This window comes from Maniola jurtina, chromosome 14, assembly GCF_905333055.1.
Source record: "Maniola jurtina chromosome 14, ilManJurt1.1, whole genome shotgun sequence".
Taxonomy (NCBI): Eukaryota; Metazoa; Arthropoda; class Insecta; order Lepidoptera; family Nymphalidae; genus Maniola; species Maniola jurtina.
Window position 1 is genome coordinate 1,253,271 of NC_060042.1, and position 21,264 is coordinate 1,274,534.

General features: G+C 36.9%; 3 protein-coding genes across 3 annotated transcripts in view; 1 reads left to right on the forward strand and 2 right to left on the reverse strand.

Annotated features, from left to right (window-relative positions):
- On the reverse strand, positions 1-10,251 carry LOC123871524 (apolipoprotein D-like). Its single transcript, XM_045915368.1, has 4 exons — positions 10,065-10,251; positions 1,920-2,133; positions 1,293-1,388; positions 1-373 (listed from the first exon to the last, which is right to left on the reverse strand). The coding sequence occupies exons 1-4, from the start codon at positions 10,173-10,175 to the stop codon at positions 159-161; spliced, it is 636 nt and encodes a 211-aa protein (XP_045771324.1). The 5' UTR covers positions 10,176-10,251; the 3' UTR covers positions 1-158.
- Positions 7,358-21,264, forward strand: part of LOC123871522 — a 21,264-nt gene continuing 7,357 nt past the window's right edge. The window contains exon 1 of the mRNA XM_045915366.1: positions 7,358-7,378. The gene's annotated coding sequence lies outside the window, so the exon portion shown is untranslated. The remainder of the gene's footprint in view (positions 7,379-21,264) is intronic.
- On the reverse strand, positions 14,127-18,414 carry LOC123871520. Its single transcript, XM_045915363.1, has 2 exons — positions 17,292-18,414; positions 14,127-14,222 (listed from the first exon to the last, which is right to left on the reverse strand). The coding sequence occupies exons 1-2, from the start codon at positions 18,264-18,266 to the stop codon at positions 14,202-14,204; spliced, it is 996 nt and encodes a 331-aa protein (XP_045771319.1). The 5' UTR covers positions 18,267-18,414; the 3' UTR covers positions 14,127-14,201.

Genomic DNA, 21,264 nt, shown 5'->3' on the forward strand with positions numbered 1-21,264 from the left:
TCTTTAGTTTTCACAGTTTATTTTAAATTAGGTATTTACAGTATTTAGCGTTAATTTACAGTTTCTTTGTTTGAAAATTACCTGAACTTACAATAATAGAGTCATGTGGAGAAGGTGAAACAAATAACTTAATTTAATACTTATTTACAACTAAGTTATTATATATCTTTCGCTAAACCAAGAGCTAGCAGAAGGAACAGTAAAGGCGATAGTTGCAGATTCGTCGCGCCTCCTTTCAGCTTGCAGGCCGCTTCAGAGTGTGACACCACCTTCCAGGTCGTGTTGGCGATGTTTGCATTGGCTGCCAGCGTGTTGGTGGCGTTCTTGGCGCTCAGAGAGTACGTCGTATTGCGCCCCAGCTTCCATGCGCTTACTGAAATCACAGTTCAAAGTCAAAGTCAAAGACATTTATTCAAATTAGGTACTATTGTACACTTTCTGATTTTCAAACAATGATGTATTGGTGGTAGTTAATTACGTCAACTTAAAAGTAAAGCTACGAGGGATCCCAACGCGCCCAAGTCTGAGAAGAGCCCACAACAAACTCAGCCGGGTATTCTTTTTTATTATCACCGCTTCACAAAGTCACTTATTAAAACTATCAAAACTTTTTGGCAACTCATTCCCAAGCTTTCTCATCACACTAATATTATAAAGGCGAAAGTTTGTATGTGTGTGTGTGTGTGTGTGTGTGTTTGTTACTCCTTCACGCAAAAACTACTGGACGGATTTGGCTGAAATTTGGATGGAGATAGATAATATCCTGGATTAGCACATAGGCTACTTTTTATCCCGGTAAACCAAAGAGTTCCCACGGGATTTCGAAAAACCTAAATCCACGCGGACGAAGTCGCGGGCGTCAGCTAGTCATTTAAATAGTTCTTTAAATTGTAATAAAATTTTTTCATAATATTACTATCGCATCCTCCTCTTCATTTTTAGGGTTCCGTATCCAAATGATAAGACGAAGCCCTATTAATGTTACTCTGCTGTCTGTCTGTCTGTCTGTCCCTTTGTCCGCGTATCACGGATCTCTAGCTTGTAGACGAAATGAGTTCCAGTACCGAAATTTTGGTATTTGATGTAGAACGAATAAAGCGACATAGTCACTCAGTGACTAAGCTTTTAAATAAAGAGATTAAAAAAAAAGTTGACTCAATCTATTAAATTATTTTCCAGGGGGCTACGTTACACGAAAAAGTCAAATCTTTTGGCGATCCGCAAACGAATACATGCACAGAATCCATCAAAATTGTTAGCTCAGAACGCAAAATAAATTTTGGAATACTTACTAGTAGCTGATGTGTTGCCATTGTTTTGACAACTGTACAGCATGAGGTACTCAGTGTTGTCAGTTCCCAGAATTACGACAGCTTGTGAGATACCATCTGCAAAAAAATCGGATCCATAAATACATAAAAGGAAAAGCTGACTGATCTGTCTACGCACAGTCCAAACTATTGGACGGCTTAGGCTGGAATTTGGCCTGCACATAGCTCTTATAACGTGGTCATCCGCTAATTCCGTAATAATCCGCTAAGAAAGGATTTCTAAAAATGTAACCCCTATGGGGGTAAAATAGGGGTGTAAACCATGTGGATGAAGTTGCGGGTATCAGCTAGTTAAAATATACAACCAACCTCACCGTTTTTCAGTATGTATTTATTACACCAAAATATATATCAAAATGAGTATAGTTCAAACGTATAGCCGATTGGCAAAGATGTCCGTTCCCTAATCGGAAGGTCAGAGGTTCAGTCCCGGGCACGCACCTCTCACTTGTTCACAAAAAAATTAATTTACTAAATCACCATAATAGACGGCGTAGTCCGTCATAAACTTGCAGTGTTCTACATAAAAGTGTTAGGTATACCTTGTACTCTTACTTGACTCTTACTTGACTGGCTTTTTTAACTTACCATGGTACGTCACATTCCAGACCCCTAATTCAGAAGTGTTCATGATGGTGGCATTCCGTAACGCAAGTTTTCCATCAACCACTTCGGAGTCATACTTGTTCCCTGACCACACTAGTGTTGAGTTGTCGATCTCAATTGTCAAGGTGGTGTGGGAGCAGTCACCTTTTTCCACACTGTTTGGGATTCTTTCTATTTGGTACCATTTGCCTGCAATCTGATTATATTCGTTAAGAAGACGTTATAATTTTAAAAAAAATGACTGCCCTGGTAAATTGAGCTTTTAACCCCCGACTCAAAAAGAGGGGTGTTATAAGTTTGACGTGTGTATCTGAGTATCTGTCTGTGGCATCGTAGCTCCTAAACTAATGGACCGATTTTAATTTAATTTTTTTGTTTGAAAGGTGGCTTGATCGAGAATGTTCTTAGTTATAATTCAAGAAAATCGGTTCAGCCGTTTGAAAATCATCAGCTCTTTTCTAGTTACTGTAACCTTCACTTGTCGGGGGTGTTATAAATTTTTAATTTATACTGGTTATTTCAAAAAATTATAGCCTGTATCACTCAGGATGACGTAAGGATACCCCACGCCCAAATCTGTTCTTGGCATTAAGAGGAAAACCATCTCGAATGACTTAGACGATTTCACCTTCAAACTAGCAATTTTGACATGTCATGACCCTCTATTGACAATTAATCAAGCAGACATTTCAATCTGCGAAATTTACGCGGACTTTTAGTATTTTGACGTAGGAGGGTAAAAGATCCAGTACATGAACGAATAAGGATTACCCTGACTTTCACCTAAAATTAAGATATATGAGAATTGTTCTATATATAATTTTTATTTTTTGTGTATCTGTACACAGTATATCAAAAAATCAAATAAAATGCGTGGTATTAATTATTATAAATTATTTTATTTAACAAAAGGATAAATTGCCAGTAAATGAACTGGAAATTTCAGTGAATGAACGAACTCTATCTAGTGCATAAACTCTCGATTCCTATTAATAAATTCTTAAGTATATTTTCGGCTTGGAATTTAAAAAAAATGTCAGATTTTCAGTTTTTGACTTATTGTATATTTTTTTCTACATTTTGCGCGATAAATCAAAAACTCTTTTACATAATAATAATAAATAAAACCTGTTTTAGAATGTATAATAGAGCCCTTTCATATGATATTATCCCCTTTGGTATAGTTATCTTAGTTTGAAAGTCACCTAAATTTTCTGGAAAACAGTCCAAATGACTACAGAGAAAATGAAACTTAACGCCCTTGTTGCATCCAAGTCGCTGGAAGTGCAACATCAGCTACTGAATGTGTTAAGAGTAGTGAGAATAATATACCGTAACACAAGTGTCTGATGTTATCAGATTTGTTCCTTTGAGCCGAGAAGCCACATGTTCTGATGCTTTTTAGACAATCTAAGATCTCTCATTAAGTGATCCAAATAATTTTGATTGAATGGTCTAAGTTGAGATGTAAAAAAGTCACTACATCGTCACTACCTTCTGAAAGTTCTTGAAATGGTAGATTAGAGGTACTGGGTTGGGGCTGAGGTACAGATTTATCACCAGAAGTCAGAATCGTTCAAATTGCAGACTGCAAGTTACAATAGAGCCGCTTGGAACAATTTTTTTGCTGTTTCTTCTGGTAATATTCACAACGCAGAAATAATAATCATCATGGTGTTTAGATGGTTCGCGCCAAATAATAAAATTTTTTTTTAGTAAAAGTAGTTAACTATTCTTATTTGCTCATAAACGCAACGAGGAAATACAGCTTCCACATATAAAAATTGGAGTCCAGGCCTTGCTGTTAGCTGCTAATGGGTTCTCAAAGTAGCCCGAGTATGCTTGTTTTACTGGGCACAAAAGGAAAGAATGAAAGGAGCTTACCCAGTACATCTTAAAAGATCCGTTATAGATACATGCATCCTGCCATGCCTTACCTATGCCAGCCAAACATGGGTCCAGACAAAGAATATAAAAAGAAATAGTAACTTGCTAAAGGGCGATGGCAAGTTGCATAAATTAAGCAAAAAATATTCAAAGTGAGAATTGAAGACATAAGAAAAAAGACAAAGCCTACAGACACCTTGAGACATGCCCTAAAACTGCAATGCAAATGGTCATATTGTATCGATTTTTACAGATGAAAGAAGGACAGGTAGGTAGACCGAAGACGCGTTGGTCTAATGCTATTGTGCAAATCGCGAGAGAAAATTAGCTTGATAGTACCAAAGACAGAGAGAAATGGGGATACCCAAGAGGGATCCATATCCAAGAAAGAAGAATACCAGAATAAATATAAAAAAAATTCAAAAGAAAAATAAAACCGATTTCAAAATCACAAACACTAAAAAGTAAAAAATAATGTAAGTTATTGTGGTTTTTGAAGTCGGTTTTATTTTTCTTTTGAAAATTTTTTATTTCAAAATTTTTAGTGGCCCCACTGTACTATAATAATATGCCATGCCCAGCTAAAACCCTACTGTTTACTAAGCAATTACACTGCTCGCGAGCAATTTGCTCTTATCCATTGAGGAGTTCTGTTCTCCATCTCAGAAGATATTCATCAGAACTTCATCAAATTTATATGGGACCACCTGCAAAGTATACCTAGCTTTTCAAAAAAAAATAATTTCCAAATCGGTCCAGGCGTCTTTGAGCAATCGGTGAACATACATTAAAAAAAAATTGAATTTGCTCTTATCCATTGAGGAGTTCTGTTCTCCATCTTCAAAGATATTCATCAGATCTTTACCAAATTTATATGGGACCACTTGCAAAGTATACCCTATCAAACAAAAAAAAAATCCAAATCAGTCCAGGCGTCTTTGAGTAATCGGGGAACATACATAAAAAAAAAGATACCGACGAATTCAGAACCTCTTCCTTTTTTTAAAGTCGGTTAAAAATATACTAAGATTTACTAACATGGTGTTATACCACAGAGTAGCAAACAGAGGCAAAGCTTCTAAGAAGCGAGCAAATTTTATAACTATTTTGGTAGGGTTGGCACTGGAGGATACAATTTAATTAACAATAGTTATTTGTTCAACAAGATGGTAAAGTTTGTTTTTGTTGTGATTGCCTAGTTTAAATATCGATCAATAGATCTAAATATCGATTTTAACGAAATCAGTCAATTTAGAAAGAATTATAAATGGTGCCAACTTTTTTAAATTTTGGTTACAGTTTCCTATTTTGTGATCCCAGGGAGCTCTAAATATCGATTTTGAACGAAATCGGTCAATTAACAAAGAATTTCAAAATGGCGTCGACTTTTTTAAATTTTGGTAACAGTTTCTTATTTTGTGATTCCAGGGAGCTCTAAATATCGATTTTGAACGAAATCGGTCAATTAACAAAGCATTTCAAAATGGCGTCGACTTTTTTAAATTTTGGTAACAGTTTCTTATTTCGTGATCCCAGGGAGCTCTAAATATCGATTTTGAACGAAATCGGTCAATTAACAAATAATTTCAAAATGGCGTCGACTTTTTTAAATTTTGGTAACAGTTTCTTATTTTGTGATCCCAGGGAGCTCTAAATATCGATTTTGAACGAAATCGGTCAATTAACAAATAATTTCAAAATGGCGTCGACTTTTTAAATTTTGGTAACAGTTTCTTATTTCGTGATCCCAGGGAGCTCTAAATATCGATTTTGAACGAAATCGGTCAATTAACAAAGAATTTCAAAATGGCGTCGACTTTTTTAAATTTTGGTAACAGTTTCTTATTTTGTGATCCCAGGGAGCTCTAAATATCGATTTTGAACGAAATCGGTCAATTAACAAATAATTTCAAAATGGCGTCGACTTTTTAAATTTTGGTAACAGTTTCTTATTTCGTGATCCCAGGGAGCTCTAAATATCGATTTTGAACGAAATCGGTCAATTAACAAAGAATTTCAAAATGGCGTCGACTTTTTTAAATTTTGGTAACAGTTTCTTATTTTGTGATCCCAGGGAGCTCTAAATATCGATTTTGAACGAAATCGGTCAATTAACAAATAATTTCAAAATGGCGTCGACTTTTTAAATTTTGGTAACAGTTTCTTATTTCGTGATCCCAGGGAGCTCTAAATATCGATTTTGAACGAAATCGGTCAAATAACAAAGAATTTCAAAATGGCGTCGACTTTTTAAATTTTGGTAACAGTTTCTTATTTCGTGATCCCAGGGAGCTCTAAATATCGATTTTGAACGAAATCGGTCAATTAACAAAGAATTTCAAAATGGCGTCGACTTTTTAAATTTTGGTAACAGTTTCTTATTTTGTGATCCCAGGGAGCTCTAAATATCGATTTTGAACGAAATCGGTCAATTAACAAAGAATTTCAAAATGGCGTCGATTTTTTTAAATTTTGGTAACAATTTCCTGTTTTGTGATCCTAGGGATCCTCAGATATTGATTTTGAACAAAATCTATGACAGTTCAAGAAAATAGATTTTAAACACTATTTAAATTATTATCATTAACATTAAATTAAATGAAAACACGACGCGCGACGTGTACTGCAGCCCCTGAACTTGAGCACAGGCCGAGCCGGTATAAACCGATTTCTCTCCGTACGCGACGTAGCGCCTGTGCTCACGCACACACGCGCCTCAAGCTTGTAGTAGTGTACCTATCGTAGCGCGCTTGTATGAAGCTTTGACTCTGTTCGCTACTCATGTGGTTATACAACGCAATACCACACTCACAAACGCTCGTACAAACATACAGACAAGTATATACTCTCACACACACATGGACGCACGCACACGCACTTTTGAACGGTTTGAACGGAACACGGTTTTGAAATTGAAATTGAAAAAAGTGTAAGAATTTGTAAGAAAATATTTAAAAAAGGTATATCAGCCGGTTTTTTATTCCAGCTCTTAATACATGTAAAAACGTCCAATCTGTTCATTTACTCGAGCCTTTACCCTAGTACCTAATTATATCGACCGCCCCATATCAAAACAAAGTAAATGTCATTTTTCCGAAAATCGTTTTATGTCATAAGCCTAACTTTCATAGTATGTCCCGTTGTATTGTAAGGACACCCACATTAAAGTAAAATTAAAAGCTAGTAAGTCGCTTTGACCATTTTAAAACATAGTAAGTCTTTGAACTGGCTAGGTTTTTATAGATTAATGCGCCTTACTAAGTTTTTAAAAGGAATTAGATTAAATAAAATAAATATCACCCATTATCTAAATACCATGTCAAAACAGTAAATACTTAATAATGCATTAAAACTTAAAAGTAAGATAGGAAAAGTCAATGACCTCTACATGTCAACTGTTAAAATATGGTTTGCAAGGGAAATACTTTGCATACTTACATAATGTTTTTAGGGTTCCATATCTCAAAAGGAAACACGGGACCCTTATAGGATCACTTTGTTGTCTGTCTTTCTGTCCGTCTGTCCATCTGTCGTGTCTGTCAAGAAAACCGATAGTGTATTTCCCGTTAACCTAGAATTATGGGCAGGTAGATAGGTCTCAACTCTCATAGCCCAAGTAAAGGAATAAATCCGAGAACAAATTTCGTGATTCTAGATCAACGGGAAGTACTGTATAGGTTTTCTTGACGGACGGACGGACAAATGGACAGACAACAAAGTGATCCTTTAAGAGCTCCGTTTTTCATTTTGAGGTACGGAACCCTAAAAAAGAAAGTGATGCACATCTAATGAATAAATGTGTAGGCCAGTCTTCACACTAAAATATTTAAACCCCTTTAATTTAAAAACTGTCATAGCCTAGTGGTTAGAACGTCCGCCTCCTAATCGAAGGTCGGGGGTTCGATCCTGGAATCACGCACTACTAACTTTTCAGTTATGTGCGTTTTAAGCAATTTAATATTGTATATCAAATCTTTGAAAAGAGCAACCGCCGAGTTTCTTGTTGAAGACTACGGCCTAAACTTCTCTTGAATTTAAACCACTTACTAGGTTTTGATCTGAGAAAGAAATTTGACATTAATTGACAAAATTGAGAGACCTAAGCTTGTATAAGAACACAGAAGTGTCATAATTCGTGTTCACTTTGCCTAACGTCTCTCAGAGAGCAGAGAGAGATTTAAACTGTTTCTTATAATCACTGGCCATATTTCAAATGCGAAAGTGTGTTTGTTGGTTTAATATTCAATCACGCTGCAACGGAGCAACCAGTCGACGTGGTTTTTTGCATGGATACATTTAAAGACCTTGAGAGTGACATCTCTCTCCGCATCGTATTCTTTATTGCTGAGGGTTGTGACCTCTTTCCATTATTCCTACATCTAATGGTAGGTTTTCTTGGGATAATAATGCAGTGGGTTCAAAGAGCCTACGGAACTCGACTAGAAAAACGAGATTTTGACACTTAGGTTTAACGGTTATGAATTAGTTATTAATATCAGTGATAAAATTGATTAGGGCTGTCAGGTAAAATGACATTTATCTCGGAAAATCAAAGAGTGTCCACGAGATTTTTTTCCAAGTTTGCGCTACTAACTACATATATTATGAAGAGGAAAGGTTTGTTTGTTTGTTATCGATAAACTCTGAAACTACTGAACTACTTGCACTAAAGACATAATCATCAAAATCAACCGACAGACGTCCACAGTGAACATAAGTCTTTAATAGGGTCTTCCACATGCTACGGGTTTGCGCCGCCTGAATCTTTGCGCTTGCGCTTGACGACAATCATGCTTTAAAGAAAGCAATGATGAGGTCAAAGTTGGAGCACGCTTACCTAGAAGATGCCTATTCACTCTTGGCTTGCAGGTATCTAAGGTATATATGGCAGGAAACACGGCCGCCGAAATGGCGTTCCAACCTTTAGGCTCTCCCCATTGCCCGCAGCATGAATCTGAGCTTTCTTATGAGACCCATGGTTATATTATGTACATATAATATCTCATAAGAAAGCTCTAACACACAATCCAGCTAAGTAAGTCCAGCCGACAAATCTAACTCAGGCAGCCTTCGGGAACCTTCGAGATGTCTCTGTCCAAAATTCCTCAATGCTTGAAGAACAGTCTTTGAATAGTGCATATTGTCAGTGATGAAATATGGATCCGAAATATAGGTCTTTTTTTTGTACACAGGAAATGCCTGACGCATACCCCTCCGTCATGTGGGGCTTGCACCAAACTTGCACTACTACGAAATCCATTTCGGAACACGGCACCCGGAACGAGGCGCGCTATCTCCTAACATAGGTATAATACCTATTTAGAACACTTACTATCTGTCATCATAATCTATGACAACCTCCGAGTATTTACCTGGTAAAACCGTAACTTTAGAATAAAATTTAGTATATAAGCAGGCTTCATTTAGAAATGAAAAAATCCCTATTTTATTTTTCAACGATTATAAACACAACTTTCATTCAAAAATAATAAGGTTAAATTCATTTTAAATAATATTTTGCGACGAAATGACGCGCACAGTCCTTCCGCCATGACAGTCCAGTGGACACTGAATTCCATAGAGCGCCTGCAAGAAAATAAATAGCACAGGAAGTTTTTTGGTTAGTTTTAGATTATTTAAGAAACGAAAAACATTTAGTATAAAACTAACAGTTAAAATTGATTGCTAAACCTAAACATATCATTTTCTGGAGGTTGGCTTCAAAGTATCAAGATGTTAAAGAAAACTTTTACAGAACAAGTTGCGAACAGCAATGTTTTCAACTTGGTTTTTTTTTTTATTGGGATAATGTATACTAAATAAAAAGAGGCCCTTATAATCTTCACAAACTGAAGTTTTTAATTGCATGTATTTAATAGCTGTTAATGCTTTAGAAAAATAAACAATTTACTTCAAAGTACAGCATTTTTGCGATTTGTCAAATAGCAATTACCTTAAATAATAAGTTACGGTGCAACAGATATTTCAGAAAAATTCAAAATGATGGCTGGCTATAGGCTTAGCTCCATACTAATATCTTCGAAGCCTTTACGGGGGCTCTACGGGTTTAAATAAAAACAGCAGGCAAACGAGCAGGCAGGTCACCTGATGTTAAGTGATTACCGCCGCCCATGAACATTTGCAGCACCAGAGGTACCGCCGATGCGTTGCCGGCCTTTCAGGAACTTGTTGGTCCGCCCCTTGAATTACCCCATGTTGTAATTTTAACCTTTAACTTACTTTATCTGAGACAACTGTATGATGGTTAATATTAGTTAAATCGCAAGTTCCATTAATCTCAAGCTGAGCGTGCACTGCCGAAAAAAACAATAAAATCACAAATCGATACATTTTGTCTATTATTGTTAAATAAAAAAAGATCTATTACTATCACTGTTAAAAGACACGATGTTAACTGAAAGTGAAAACTGAATAAGCTTCATTTTATATCACTTGGGTGCGATCTTTTTTTTATCTTATCTTTTAATTCTCAGTTTACACAGGTTTTCAAGAGTTAATCGATATTTACATCCGCAAATGCACGCATCGTTCTATAAAAGATTTTGCTGGGTTTTATCAAATGCTCAAATCTAATACCCTATCTAATACCAATTTGTCAATATACTGGTTTTTACAATTTTATTATATATTGTAACTACGTAAAATATTGTAAATAAGTTAACGCAGTGTCCGGTAAAACCAGCTGTGGTTTTTATGGCACTAAATGTAATAAAAATGCCCTGTACATTATACGTATAAGTTTAAAAATATAAATAACAAGTGTAAGTAAACTAAAAATTAAAACACCCCCGGCAAGTGAAGGTTACAGTAATAACTAGAAAAGAGTTGATAACACTCAAACGGCTGAACCGATTTTCTTGGATTATAGCTAAGAACACTCTCGATCAAGCCACCTTTCAAACAAAAAACTACGATGCCACAGACAGATACACAGATACACACGTCAAACTTATAACAACCCTCTTTTTGGGCCGGGGGTTAAAAAAAACATTATGCGAAATTACATAAACATATTTTAAGCGTATCCATCCATTCTTATAAATGGGAACGTGTGTCTGTCTGTCTATCCTAGCTTTTCATGGCTAATCCGTTTAACCAATTTTCATGTTTGGCCTTACTAACATCCCGGGGACTGACATAGGCTTCTTTTCGCCTCAGAAAATCAAAGAGTTCCCACGGTGTGGGGTATTGATAGTATAAAATTGATAAGTTGATTGATATTGATTATAGACTGTATTTCCTTCGATAGCTGATTGATATTGATTGATATAATTATATGATAATGATATTTACGAGTACGATTCGCGTGGCGACCCGTAGCGCACTGTCTAATTCGTATGATGTCTAAAGAGAGTCCTTCCTAAATTCGTTGACTCTATGTCCGCTGTTAGTTTTAAGTTTGCTAACCATTTTAAATTATCGATTTAACTAAAAAAAAGTACGTCCAATTACTTATATATTTTCAGCCCGATCCGTCCAGCTGTGTGTTGATAGAGCAGTCAGTAAGTAAGGCAGTGAGTCAGTTTTTCTTCTTATATGTTTAGACTAGCTGATGCCCGCAGCTTCGCCCGACTGGATGTAGGGTCTGAAATCCCGTGGGAACTTTTGATTTCCCAGGACAAAAGTAGCCTATCCGTATCGATATAAAAAAAAATTACGCCAATCGATTCAGAAATCTCGGAGATTTCGGTGTACATTGGTAGAAAAACACAATTCCCTTTTTGAAAGTCGGTTAAAGTAGCCTATGTTACTCCCTGGTCAATCCTCTACTTGTCTGTGAAAATCCCTTTTCAAACAGACAGACAGACAGACAGACAGACATACAGACAGACAGACAGACAGACAGACAGACAGACAAAAATTTTAAAAACGTGTGATTCAGGATTCAGTGTTGGTATCGTTCAAATAACCATATGAGCTTAATATGAGGTAGTTATTTCGAAATTACTTTCTAATTAGTATACATATAGATTATGCCGCGTTAAGAATTTTTAACTAATTCTCGATTTGCAGTTGAGAATGGGTCGAGTCCGCAATGCGCAGTATTTAGCCTTCACGTAGGTACGGTCTAGATGCGTTCGATTGACCCGTATTTACTAATTTAATGAGGTAAAACGGCATAGCTCAACGGGTTGCGAAGCTGAAGTGGCTATGGAGAGGGCACATAGTTCGAAAAACCGATAGAGGTTGGGGTCCCAAGGTGATGGGGCAACCTTGCAAGAGCAGTGTCCTAGTGTACCATTGTGTCAGTGGGTCATTCACTTTACATCTGAATGCAGACCCTCACGGTCAAGACAAATGGACTGTCCAAATGACCACAAGGTAACTAGATAATCGCAGTTGGAATGCAGTTTTATTGCAGTTTACATAACTGCTTCGCAACTATTGACTGCGCTGTCCGCATGCAGTTGGCGTGCAGTTCTTGTAGGTACGCACAGTGCACATTCAGTTGGCAGTTGCGATGCAACTATTCAATAACTGCGTCCAAACTGCCATTTGCAGTCAGCTTGTGATCTAGTTGCAGTACGTCCGTCTAGAACCAAAGAATAACATTGTAGTAGAAAGATTGATTATAATATCTAATCTTATCGTAAAAGTCTATACTTAATACCCGTTATTGTTTTATTACAAGAATACTAAAATGACTCAGTTTCTGATTATTTGGTGTCATAATGATTATTACAATCCCCAAGTTTGCCGACCAGTGCTTTTATTCTGGCTTTATCACGCATTGAAATGACTAATCAATCAAAAGTTAATAATATTGTGTAATTATGACCTTACTATCTATTTATAATTTCAAAACATTTTGAAATCGCTAAGTGTTAAAACTCGACTATCCTGTACCAGACGTCTGCCGAAAACACTCGAGTACTTCGGTCACTTAGCTAGGAAACATGCGACAAGCATAGAAAAGCTCATGTTAACAGGAAAGATCGAAGGAAAGAAGCCATATGGACGTAGGCCGTCCATGTTGGATGGACCAGCCTACTGATTCGCTACTCACACTATCACACTAATCACATCACACTATCACACATCACACTTCACACTAATATGGAAAATATAGAGGTGCGTGCCCGGCATCGAAACCCTGGACCCTAAAAAGGAGGCCAATGGCTTAACCACTAGGGCCTAGGCTGTCACCACTTTTAATTTATTTACTTACTAGCTGTGCCCGCGACTTCGTACGCGTGGAATAGTGACTTTTCGGGCAGCATATACTCTGTACGTTAAAAATGTTCGCCGTGATTTTTTAAATTGACATAACTTTTTTATTTATGAACCGATTGACATGAAATAAACACTAAATGTTAAGTAAAGCTTACTACAATATATAAGTGAAAACCGTATCTAAATCTAATAAGCCGTTTCTGATATTAGCGTGCACAAACACACAGACAAACAGACAAACAGACAAACAGACAAAAAAAAATTTAATTACAATATCGGGTTCGGCATCGATATAATAACAACCCCTGCTACTTTTTTTTTATATATTTCCATTGTACAGACACCACTCTTCTACAATTTCATTATATTTATTTACTTATATGCTTCTGATTTCTATGGTAGCAACTTCCTGGTTGTAACTTGTTTTCATTGAAAGCTTTTCATGAAGTACGTATTTTACATAGAAATTTCGTCTCTAAGGATGTCAGTCACGTAGGCTTTTTTATCTCTTGGAGCAAGATCCTAGGACCGCCAGACTTACTTATTTTCTGGGAAACAAAATGTGTGGGATAGAGTAGTTTTAGGGTGTACTGTGAAGAGTGTCAATCAAACACAAGCGTTAGGCATGCACTGATTTATTATATTCACATGACCGATCTCATATACATATATTTCATACTACCCTCACATCTTCCCCCTTTAAAAACAAAATTATTAAATTTATATTATCATCCCTCTTTTTTATAATAAACACACACTCGCTATTCATTTTGACAATAATAATTCATGAGATAAAAAAATTAATTTTACAATAATCATAATTAGTTTTATGTCATAATATCTGTTAAATGATAAATTCTTATGTTAAAAAAAACAACTCCATCTGTCCAGGTAATAAACCAACACTCACTATTCATTTTAACAATAATAATTCATAAGATAAAAAAATGATAACACAATAATTAATTTTTATGTCATAATTTCTGTTAAATGATAATTTAAATTATTCTTATTAAAAAAAACCAGTAAAGATATAAAAAGTAAAAAGATCATACAATTATGCTATACACAAATTTTAAAATCAAGTTATAACAATTTTCTATTATGTTTCTGCTACCTACATACATTTCTGAGTTCATTTCTATTCTGCTTAGCCGCGCCTGACGCTACGTGAACCCCCATCTATCCGGAGGCCTCACTGTCCTGCCAGAACGAGTTACATAGTTGTTACAATTATTCATACCTGTACTATTACTTTGACTTTGACTAGGTTCTCTTTCTATCTCTGTATTACAATCTATATCGTCATAGTCAAATCCATAGCAAGGCGTGTCTTGTCTTTGCGATGAGTCAATCATAATGTGTCGTCTATTGCGAACTAATTTTTTACCATTTAAAGTCGTCACTTCATAAGATCTGTTAGCTAGAATGCGGCTTATCGTCCCTGGTACCCACCTTTTGATCCGCAAGTCATAGATCCGTACTTTTTCTCCCTTCCCTAACTTTATTAAATCTTTAGCATTACGATCATAATAAAATTTTTGTTCTTTTTGCCTATTTAACAACTTCTGTCTTATATTTTCATGAACTTTTGGTTTCAACAATTTTTTTTGATGTCGGCAGAATGCTTCTAAATTTCCTACTCTGTAATAATTCTGCCGGAGAAGGTAATTCCGTTGACAACGGAGTATTTAAATATTCTAATAAAGCCAAGCGATAATCCGAGCCATTTTCTTTAGTCTTAATCATGATATGTTTTACCGTCTGAATCATACGCTCAACCTGTCCGTTCGACTGCGGGTAATGAGGTGAAGAGGTAATATGCTTAAATTCCCACTCCAAAGCAAATTTTCTAAAGCAATTTGAGCTAAATTGGGGGCCCGAATCCGAAATTACAATCGAAGGAATTCCTTGGTGACAAAAAATATTCTTTAAACAATTAATTACAAACACAGAGTCAGTACACTGTAATTCTACTATTTCAAAAAACTTACTGTAATAATCAACTATCATTAGGTAATTTAAGCCCTTCAAATGAAACAAATCAACGCCAACTTTCACCCACGGACTGTCAGGAATTTCGTGAGACTGTAATTTTTCCTTTTGATTAAATTTTTTATGCGCAAGACAAACATCACAACTATTTATTAAATTTTTTAAATCATTATTTAACCCTGGCCAAAATATTGTCTCCCTAGCCCTCAATTTAGTTTTTTCTAATCCCATGTGACCTATGTGTAGTCTACCTAACATTTCTTTTCGTAAAGCCTTCGGTACCACTACCCTTTCACTTTTCCATATCAATCCATAAGCAACTGATAAACTCTCTTTGTAATTCCAATACGGCCTAACTAACTCCACTACATCACTCTTTTCCCCCGGCCAACCCCTATTTATGTATTTCATCACCTGTTGCAACTCACTATCATTCTCAGTACCTTTCTGCAAAGCTATAAACTGCGCATTCTGAAAATATTGCGTGAGCGCCGATGCCGCATCGCGAGTGACGGCACACACCTCGTCATACAGACAGTCTTGTGTCGAATGAAGCGCCTCGGCTGCGGCCGCCGGTTCATATGCACGCGATAGTGCATCGGCGATATATAGGTGCTTACCTGGCTTGTACACGAGTTTAAATGTATAACGCTGCAATCTTAACAACATCCTTTGCAAACGCGCAGGAGCGTCTGTTATTGGTTTTTTAATAATGCTTATCAGCGGCTTATGGTCGGTTTCAATAGTTACATCTGTCTTTCCATAAATATATGCATAAAACTTTTCACACGCAAACACACATGCGTACAGTTCCTTCTCGATCTGTGCATATCTCTGTTCAGCCTTAGTCAACGCCTTGGACGCATAACAGACCGGCAAATTGTTTTGCATTAAACATGCACCTAACCCACTCTTACTCGCGTCCACTGATATTATAATCGGTTTATTCCCATCATAATATTGCAAAACCGGGCGACTAGACAGACATAGCTTAATATCTTGAAAACATTTATCATGACTTTCATTCCAGTGCCACTCAATTTCCTTTCTTAATAATTCTCGCAATGGCTGAACCCTATCCGATAGATTAGGAATAAAACTACCTATATAATTAACTAAACCCAAAAATCTTTCTACATCTTTTTTATCCTTAGGGATTGGCATTTTTGTAATAGCCGTGATATGACTGTCATCCGGACACAGCCCATTTTTCGTAATCCTATGTCCTAAATACTTTATTTCTTCCAACCCAAACCTACACTTATTTTTATTTAATTTTAAATTAATTTTTCTACACCTTTCCAACACTTTCCTCAATCTTTCATCATGCTCCTCTTTATTACACCCATATATCAGTAAGTCATCGATATACATGCACACTCCTTCAAGGTCATCAAAGTTTTCTATCATTTTTTTATGAAATACTTCCGATGCTGAACAAATTCCAAAAGGCATCCTCAAGAACTTGTATCTCCCAAATGGAGTATTAAACGTACAATACGAACTGCTTGTGTCATCTAAAGCAATATTCCAAAACCCCGAGGAAGCGTCTAAGGTACTAAAATATCTAGCTCCCGATAACCTTGATAAAATTTCATCCAAGGTTGGTAACCTAAAATGTTCCCGCTTAATTGCTTGATTTAACTCCTTGGGATCTAAGCATATACGCAAGTCACCATTAGGTTTTTTAACTACCGTAATACTGCTAACCCAATCAGATGGACCCTCAACTTTAGAAATTATCTTCTGCGATTCCATTTCATTTAATTTTTTCTTTACCTCCTCCTTAATAGCAAACGGTAACTTCCTCGGCGCATGTACGACAGGGACAGCATCGTCCTTTAAATGTATTTTATATTGACCCGGTAAGCATCCTAGACCTTGAAATACGTCCTCAAACTTCGTTATAAAACCTGGACTATTATCATTACTCTGTACCGACATGACACGCCTAACTACGTCTAATTCCGTACAAGCATGACGTCCCAGTATGGGTACAGACTGAACTCTGGCTACTTTGAATTCGAGCAAATAAGTTTTGTCCTTGTAACTCACATATAGAAATATTTTTCCCAAGACGTCTATGCTTGCACCGGAATAACCACTTAACTTTGTTTTTGTCTGCAATAAACACTCCTGGCCTATATTTAACTTTTCAAAATAATGTAACGGCAAAACATTTACATCAGCTCCTGTATCTAATTTAAATCTAATCCAAGTCCCACATATTTTTAAGCTAAGATTCCAATCACTACTATTATTTAAGGAATAGATTACCTGTTCGTCAGATTCCTCGATATAATGTACGCCACAAACGCGTGCAAAATGGTTCATCCCTGAACATCGCACACACCTTTGACCATATGCCGGGCACTCAAACTTTTTATGCACAATTCCACAATATTTACACATTTTACTCGAACCCGGGACCGCACGCCCCTGGTTCACGTTGAACTCGCTCGCCGCTAGGAGACGCCCGCGCGGCCGCGGCGCAAGCGCATGCGGTGTGCGCGCCTCCGGCGGCGCCCGTCCGGCCCGCCAGCGCGCGGCGCGCCGCACGCTCTCCGGCTCCGCCGCCGCCGCATCGCGTCCCGCGCTCCGAGCTCGCCCTCTTGATGACGTCATCTTCGACTTCACAAACGAAACCTCTTTCTGCGATCGATTAACTTGATGAACGTTATACAATTGTGTCTCTTCTCTTTCAGGTTTGATTTTTTCCGAGTTCGTTCGAGATGCGATAGCTGCACGACAAATATCCATAGCCTTTTTTAACGACAAATCATCTTCTCTTAGCAAGCGTTCACGAATTGCCGAACTAGAAATGCCACATACCAATCGATCTTTGATAAGTTCATCATGTAAATCACGAAATTCACACGTTTGAGCTAACTTTCTTAGCTCAAAAACGTACTGTTCAATGGATTCATTGTCTTGTTGATGACGCATAAAAAACTTGTGACGCTCGACCGTAACATTCCTTTTTGTATGAAATTGCTCATCTAACGTTTTCCAAACTTGTTCAACAGTCGTACATTTGTCCGGCAAACGATCCAAAATATCCCGACACTGTTCACCCACCACATGCAACAGAATATTCACTTGAATTTCTACTGGCTTCTTGGTTATCTCGCACGCTTTACTGTATATTTCATAACTTCGCTTCCATTTTGTCCACCTCTCATTAAGGCTCCAGGCGTCCGATGCATTCTTATCGAAGCAAAACGAAGACGGCGGTGATAATACACTATCCATTTCTAAACTTCAACCACTTTTCCACGTTTTATTTTTATTTAACGACTGCGCCATGTGAAGAGTGTCAATCAAACACAAGCGTTAGGCATGCACTGATTTATTATATTCACATGACCGATCTCATATACATATATTTCATACTACCCTCACATACCTTTAACGTACGCATATCTGCTAGCTTGTGCTGTGATGGTCAATCTAATAGGTACCAGGTGCTAAAGGTGGCTGGAGGTGCGTTGATAGGATAATTCGCCTCCGTATGTGGCCGTCAGCATACGCTAGTAGATGTGCGTCCATATACGTTAAAAATACACACTATCACTACTCTATCCCACTGATTACTTCTCTATAAAAAAACCGGCCAAGTGCGAGTCAAACTCGCGCACTGAGGGTTCCGTACTCTGGTATTTTTTCCAACATTTTGCACGATAAATCAAAAACTATTATTCATAAAAATAAGTGAAATAAGTTTTAGGATGTACAGGTAAAGCCCTTTCATATGATACCCCACTTGGTATAGTTATCTTATTTTGAAAATTGAAACACATTTTTTTTAATGATCTAACCACAAATTCGCAGTTTTCGGATTTATTCCTATAATTGTGCTAGAAGACCTACCTACCTGCCGAATTTCATGATTCTAGGACGACGGGAAGTGCCTTATATGTTTTCTTGACAGACACGACGGACGGACAGACCGACAGACAACAAAGTGATCCTATAAGGGTTCCATTTTTCCTTTTGAGGTACAGAACCCTAAAAAGTAACGTCTGGCCGTCCTCGGATCTTAGACCATCTGGATAGAGTAAGATAGTAAGAAGTTAGGGATGAGGAGTGAAGGATAAGGAGTGAGGAATGAGGAGTTACGAACGGAGTGAGGAGTTACAAAATAACAAACGGAAAGCCAGAGCCAACAAAAAAGGATTAGTGCTTTTAGCTATTGTTTTCACACAATAGGCTCGCGTGTATGTTGTAGGAATTTTGCGAAATGGACATTTTCAAAAAACACCCATGTATATATTTTTTTAATAGCAATAAATCCATTTTAAAAATTTATGCACACAAAGTTTTATAAGTGAAATTTCAAAGTTCATAGACCGAGTAAAGGCTGTACCTACAGTAATTGATATTATCAATCAGATTATTTTGGGCTTTGTCCACCCCTAATTTGTTTTGACATCATAGTAGTACTTACCCTGAATTTCGACCTAAATCGATGATACAAAGATCGAAATCATCTTTATCATCAATCCCTTGTTGGTCCACTACTGAGCACAAAATTTCTCTCAGACTAAGAATGTAGACTTGACACAGATTTAATAACATTATGATAAACTCTCAGATATGCAGGTTTCCACACGAGTTCCATGTTCTCCTTCACCCCTAAAGCAAATGATATTTAATTGCTTTAAATTTCACATAATTTCGAAAATCTAGAGGACTTAAAATTACCCTTACCCTACCTAGTCAATTTTTATTAAAGTACGGCAACTTGTCAAAAATACCTAGTGTTAGGATTGTCGGTAACATTCAATGTGCTATCCAAAGGCGACGTGACATTGTAACCTACATTCGAAAAGAAAAGATTCGCGTCACGACTACGCCTCCTTGCGCGACAAATTTCTAGTGGGACTATGTACTTTTGTGATAGCCCAGTGGTTAAGATTACAACCTCTTATTCTGGTCTGGGGTTTGGTCCAGGGCACGCGCCTCTAAGGGTGAGATCTATAGAGCGCGCTCTGCCTTTGCTTAGACTTAAGACAGAGTTAAAACGAGACAGAGCTATATCTCTCACATAAATCTGTCTCGTTTTAACTCAATCTTAAGTCAGAGCAAAGTCAAAGTGCACTTTATAGATTTCAGCCTAAGTTTTCGGAGCTAACCAATTCTCACTTTCATTAACGGTGAAGGGAAACTTGCGAGAGTTGTAATATTCTCTAAGGTGTGTAAAACCTACCAATCCGCAGCATAAACCCTTCTCATTCTGAAAGGATATCCGTCTCTGTAGTGGGCTGGCAATGGGTTGAGATGACGGCGATGATTTCTTATTAACACCCGACCCAAAAAGAGGGGTGTTATAAGTTTGACGTGTGTATCTGTGTATCTGTCTGTGGCATCGTAGCTCCTAAACTAATGAACCGATTTTAATTGAGTTTTTTTTTGTTTGAAAGGCGGTTTGATCGAGAGTGTTCTTAGCTATAATTCAAGAAAATTGGTTCAGCCGTTTAAAAGTTATCAGCTCTTTTCTAGTTACTGTAACCTTCACTTGTCGGGGGTGTTATAAATTTTTAATTACACTTGTTTTACGGCTGAAATTAAGAATAATAAATAATAATAAATAATTTTTTTTTTCCGTTACTCTAGTTTTTGTTGTTTATGTTATTTTATTTCTCTTTTGTTTCTGTTATTTATTGATTTTGTTGTTGATGTTATTTTATTTTTTGTTGTTTCTGTTATTTTTTCTGTGTTTCTGTTATTTTTTCTATGTTTCTGTTATTTTTTCTGCGTTTCTGTTATTTTTTCTGTTGTTTCTGTTATTTTTTCTGTGTTTCTGTTGTTTCTGTTATTTTTTCTGTGTTTCTGTTATTTTTTCTGTTGTTTTTGTTATTTTATTGTTTGTTGTTTAAAAATAGGATAAAATGGGAAAAATAAATTAATGAGAGTAAAAAATAATTGACCTATTCGTAATCTGTCAATAACTTAGAGCCGGTACGCACTCAATCGTAAGCGATATTGGAGTTCGACCCGAGTTTCTTATATCCGTTATTTCACGGATTAAAGCCGATTCACACGCGCGAACGTATACGTGACACTTGTGTAGTGACGCCAATGACTTCTATGTATACTACAGTGACGCACGTGAATCCGTAGATATAACTGCACGCATTACGTCTACGCGAACGTTCACGCCAAGCAAACGGTATGCCATGTCTCATACAATTCCATACATTACAACGCAATGCTACACGCTACGTCTACGCTTACGCGACGCGTACGC

Coding starts and splice junctions, on each gene's coding strand:
- LOC123871524 (XM_045915368.1), bottom strand. CDS start 10,175: ATGTATCGATTTGTGATTTTATTGTTTTTTTCGGCAGTGCACGCTCAG. Junction 2,134..10,064: donor ATACAGTTGTCTCAGATAAA/GTAAGTTAAAGG, acceptor GAATATAATCAG/ATTGCAGGCAAATGGTACCA. Junction 1,389..1,919: donor CTGGAATGTGACGTACCATG/GTAAGTTAAAAA, acceptor ATTTTTTTGCAG/ATGGTATCTCACAAGCTGTC.
- LOC123871520 (XM_045915363.1), bottom strand. CDS start 18,266: ATGGATAGTGTATTATCACCGCCGTCTTCGTTTTGCTTCGATAAGAAT. Junction 14,223..17,291: donor TCGAGGAATCTGACGAACAG/GTAATCTATTCC, acceptor TCGTTCTGGCAG/GACAGTGAGGCCTCCGGATA.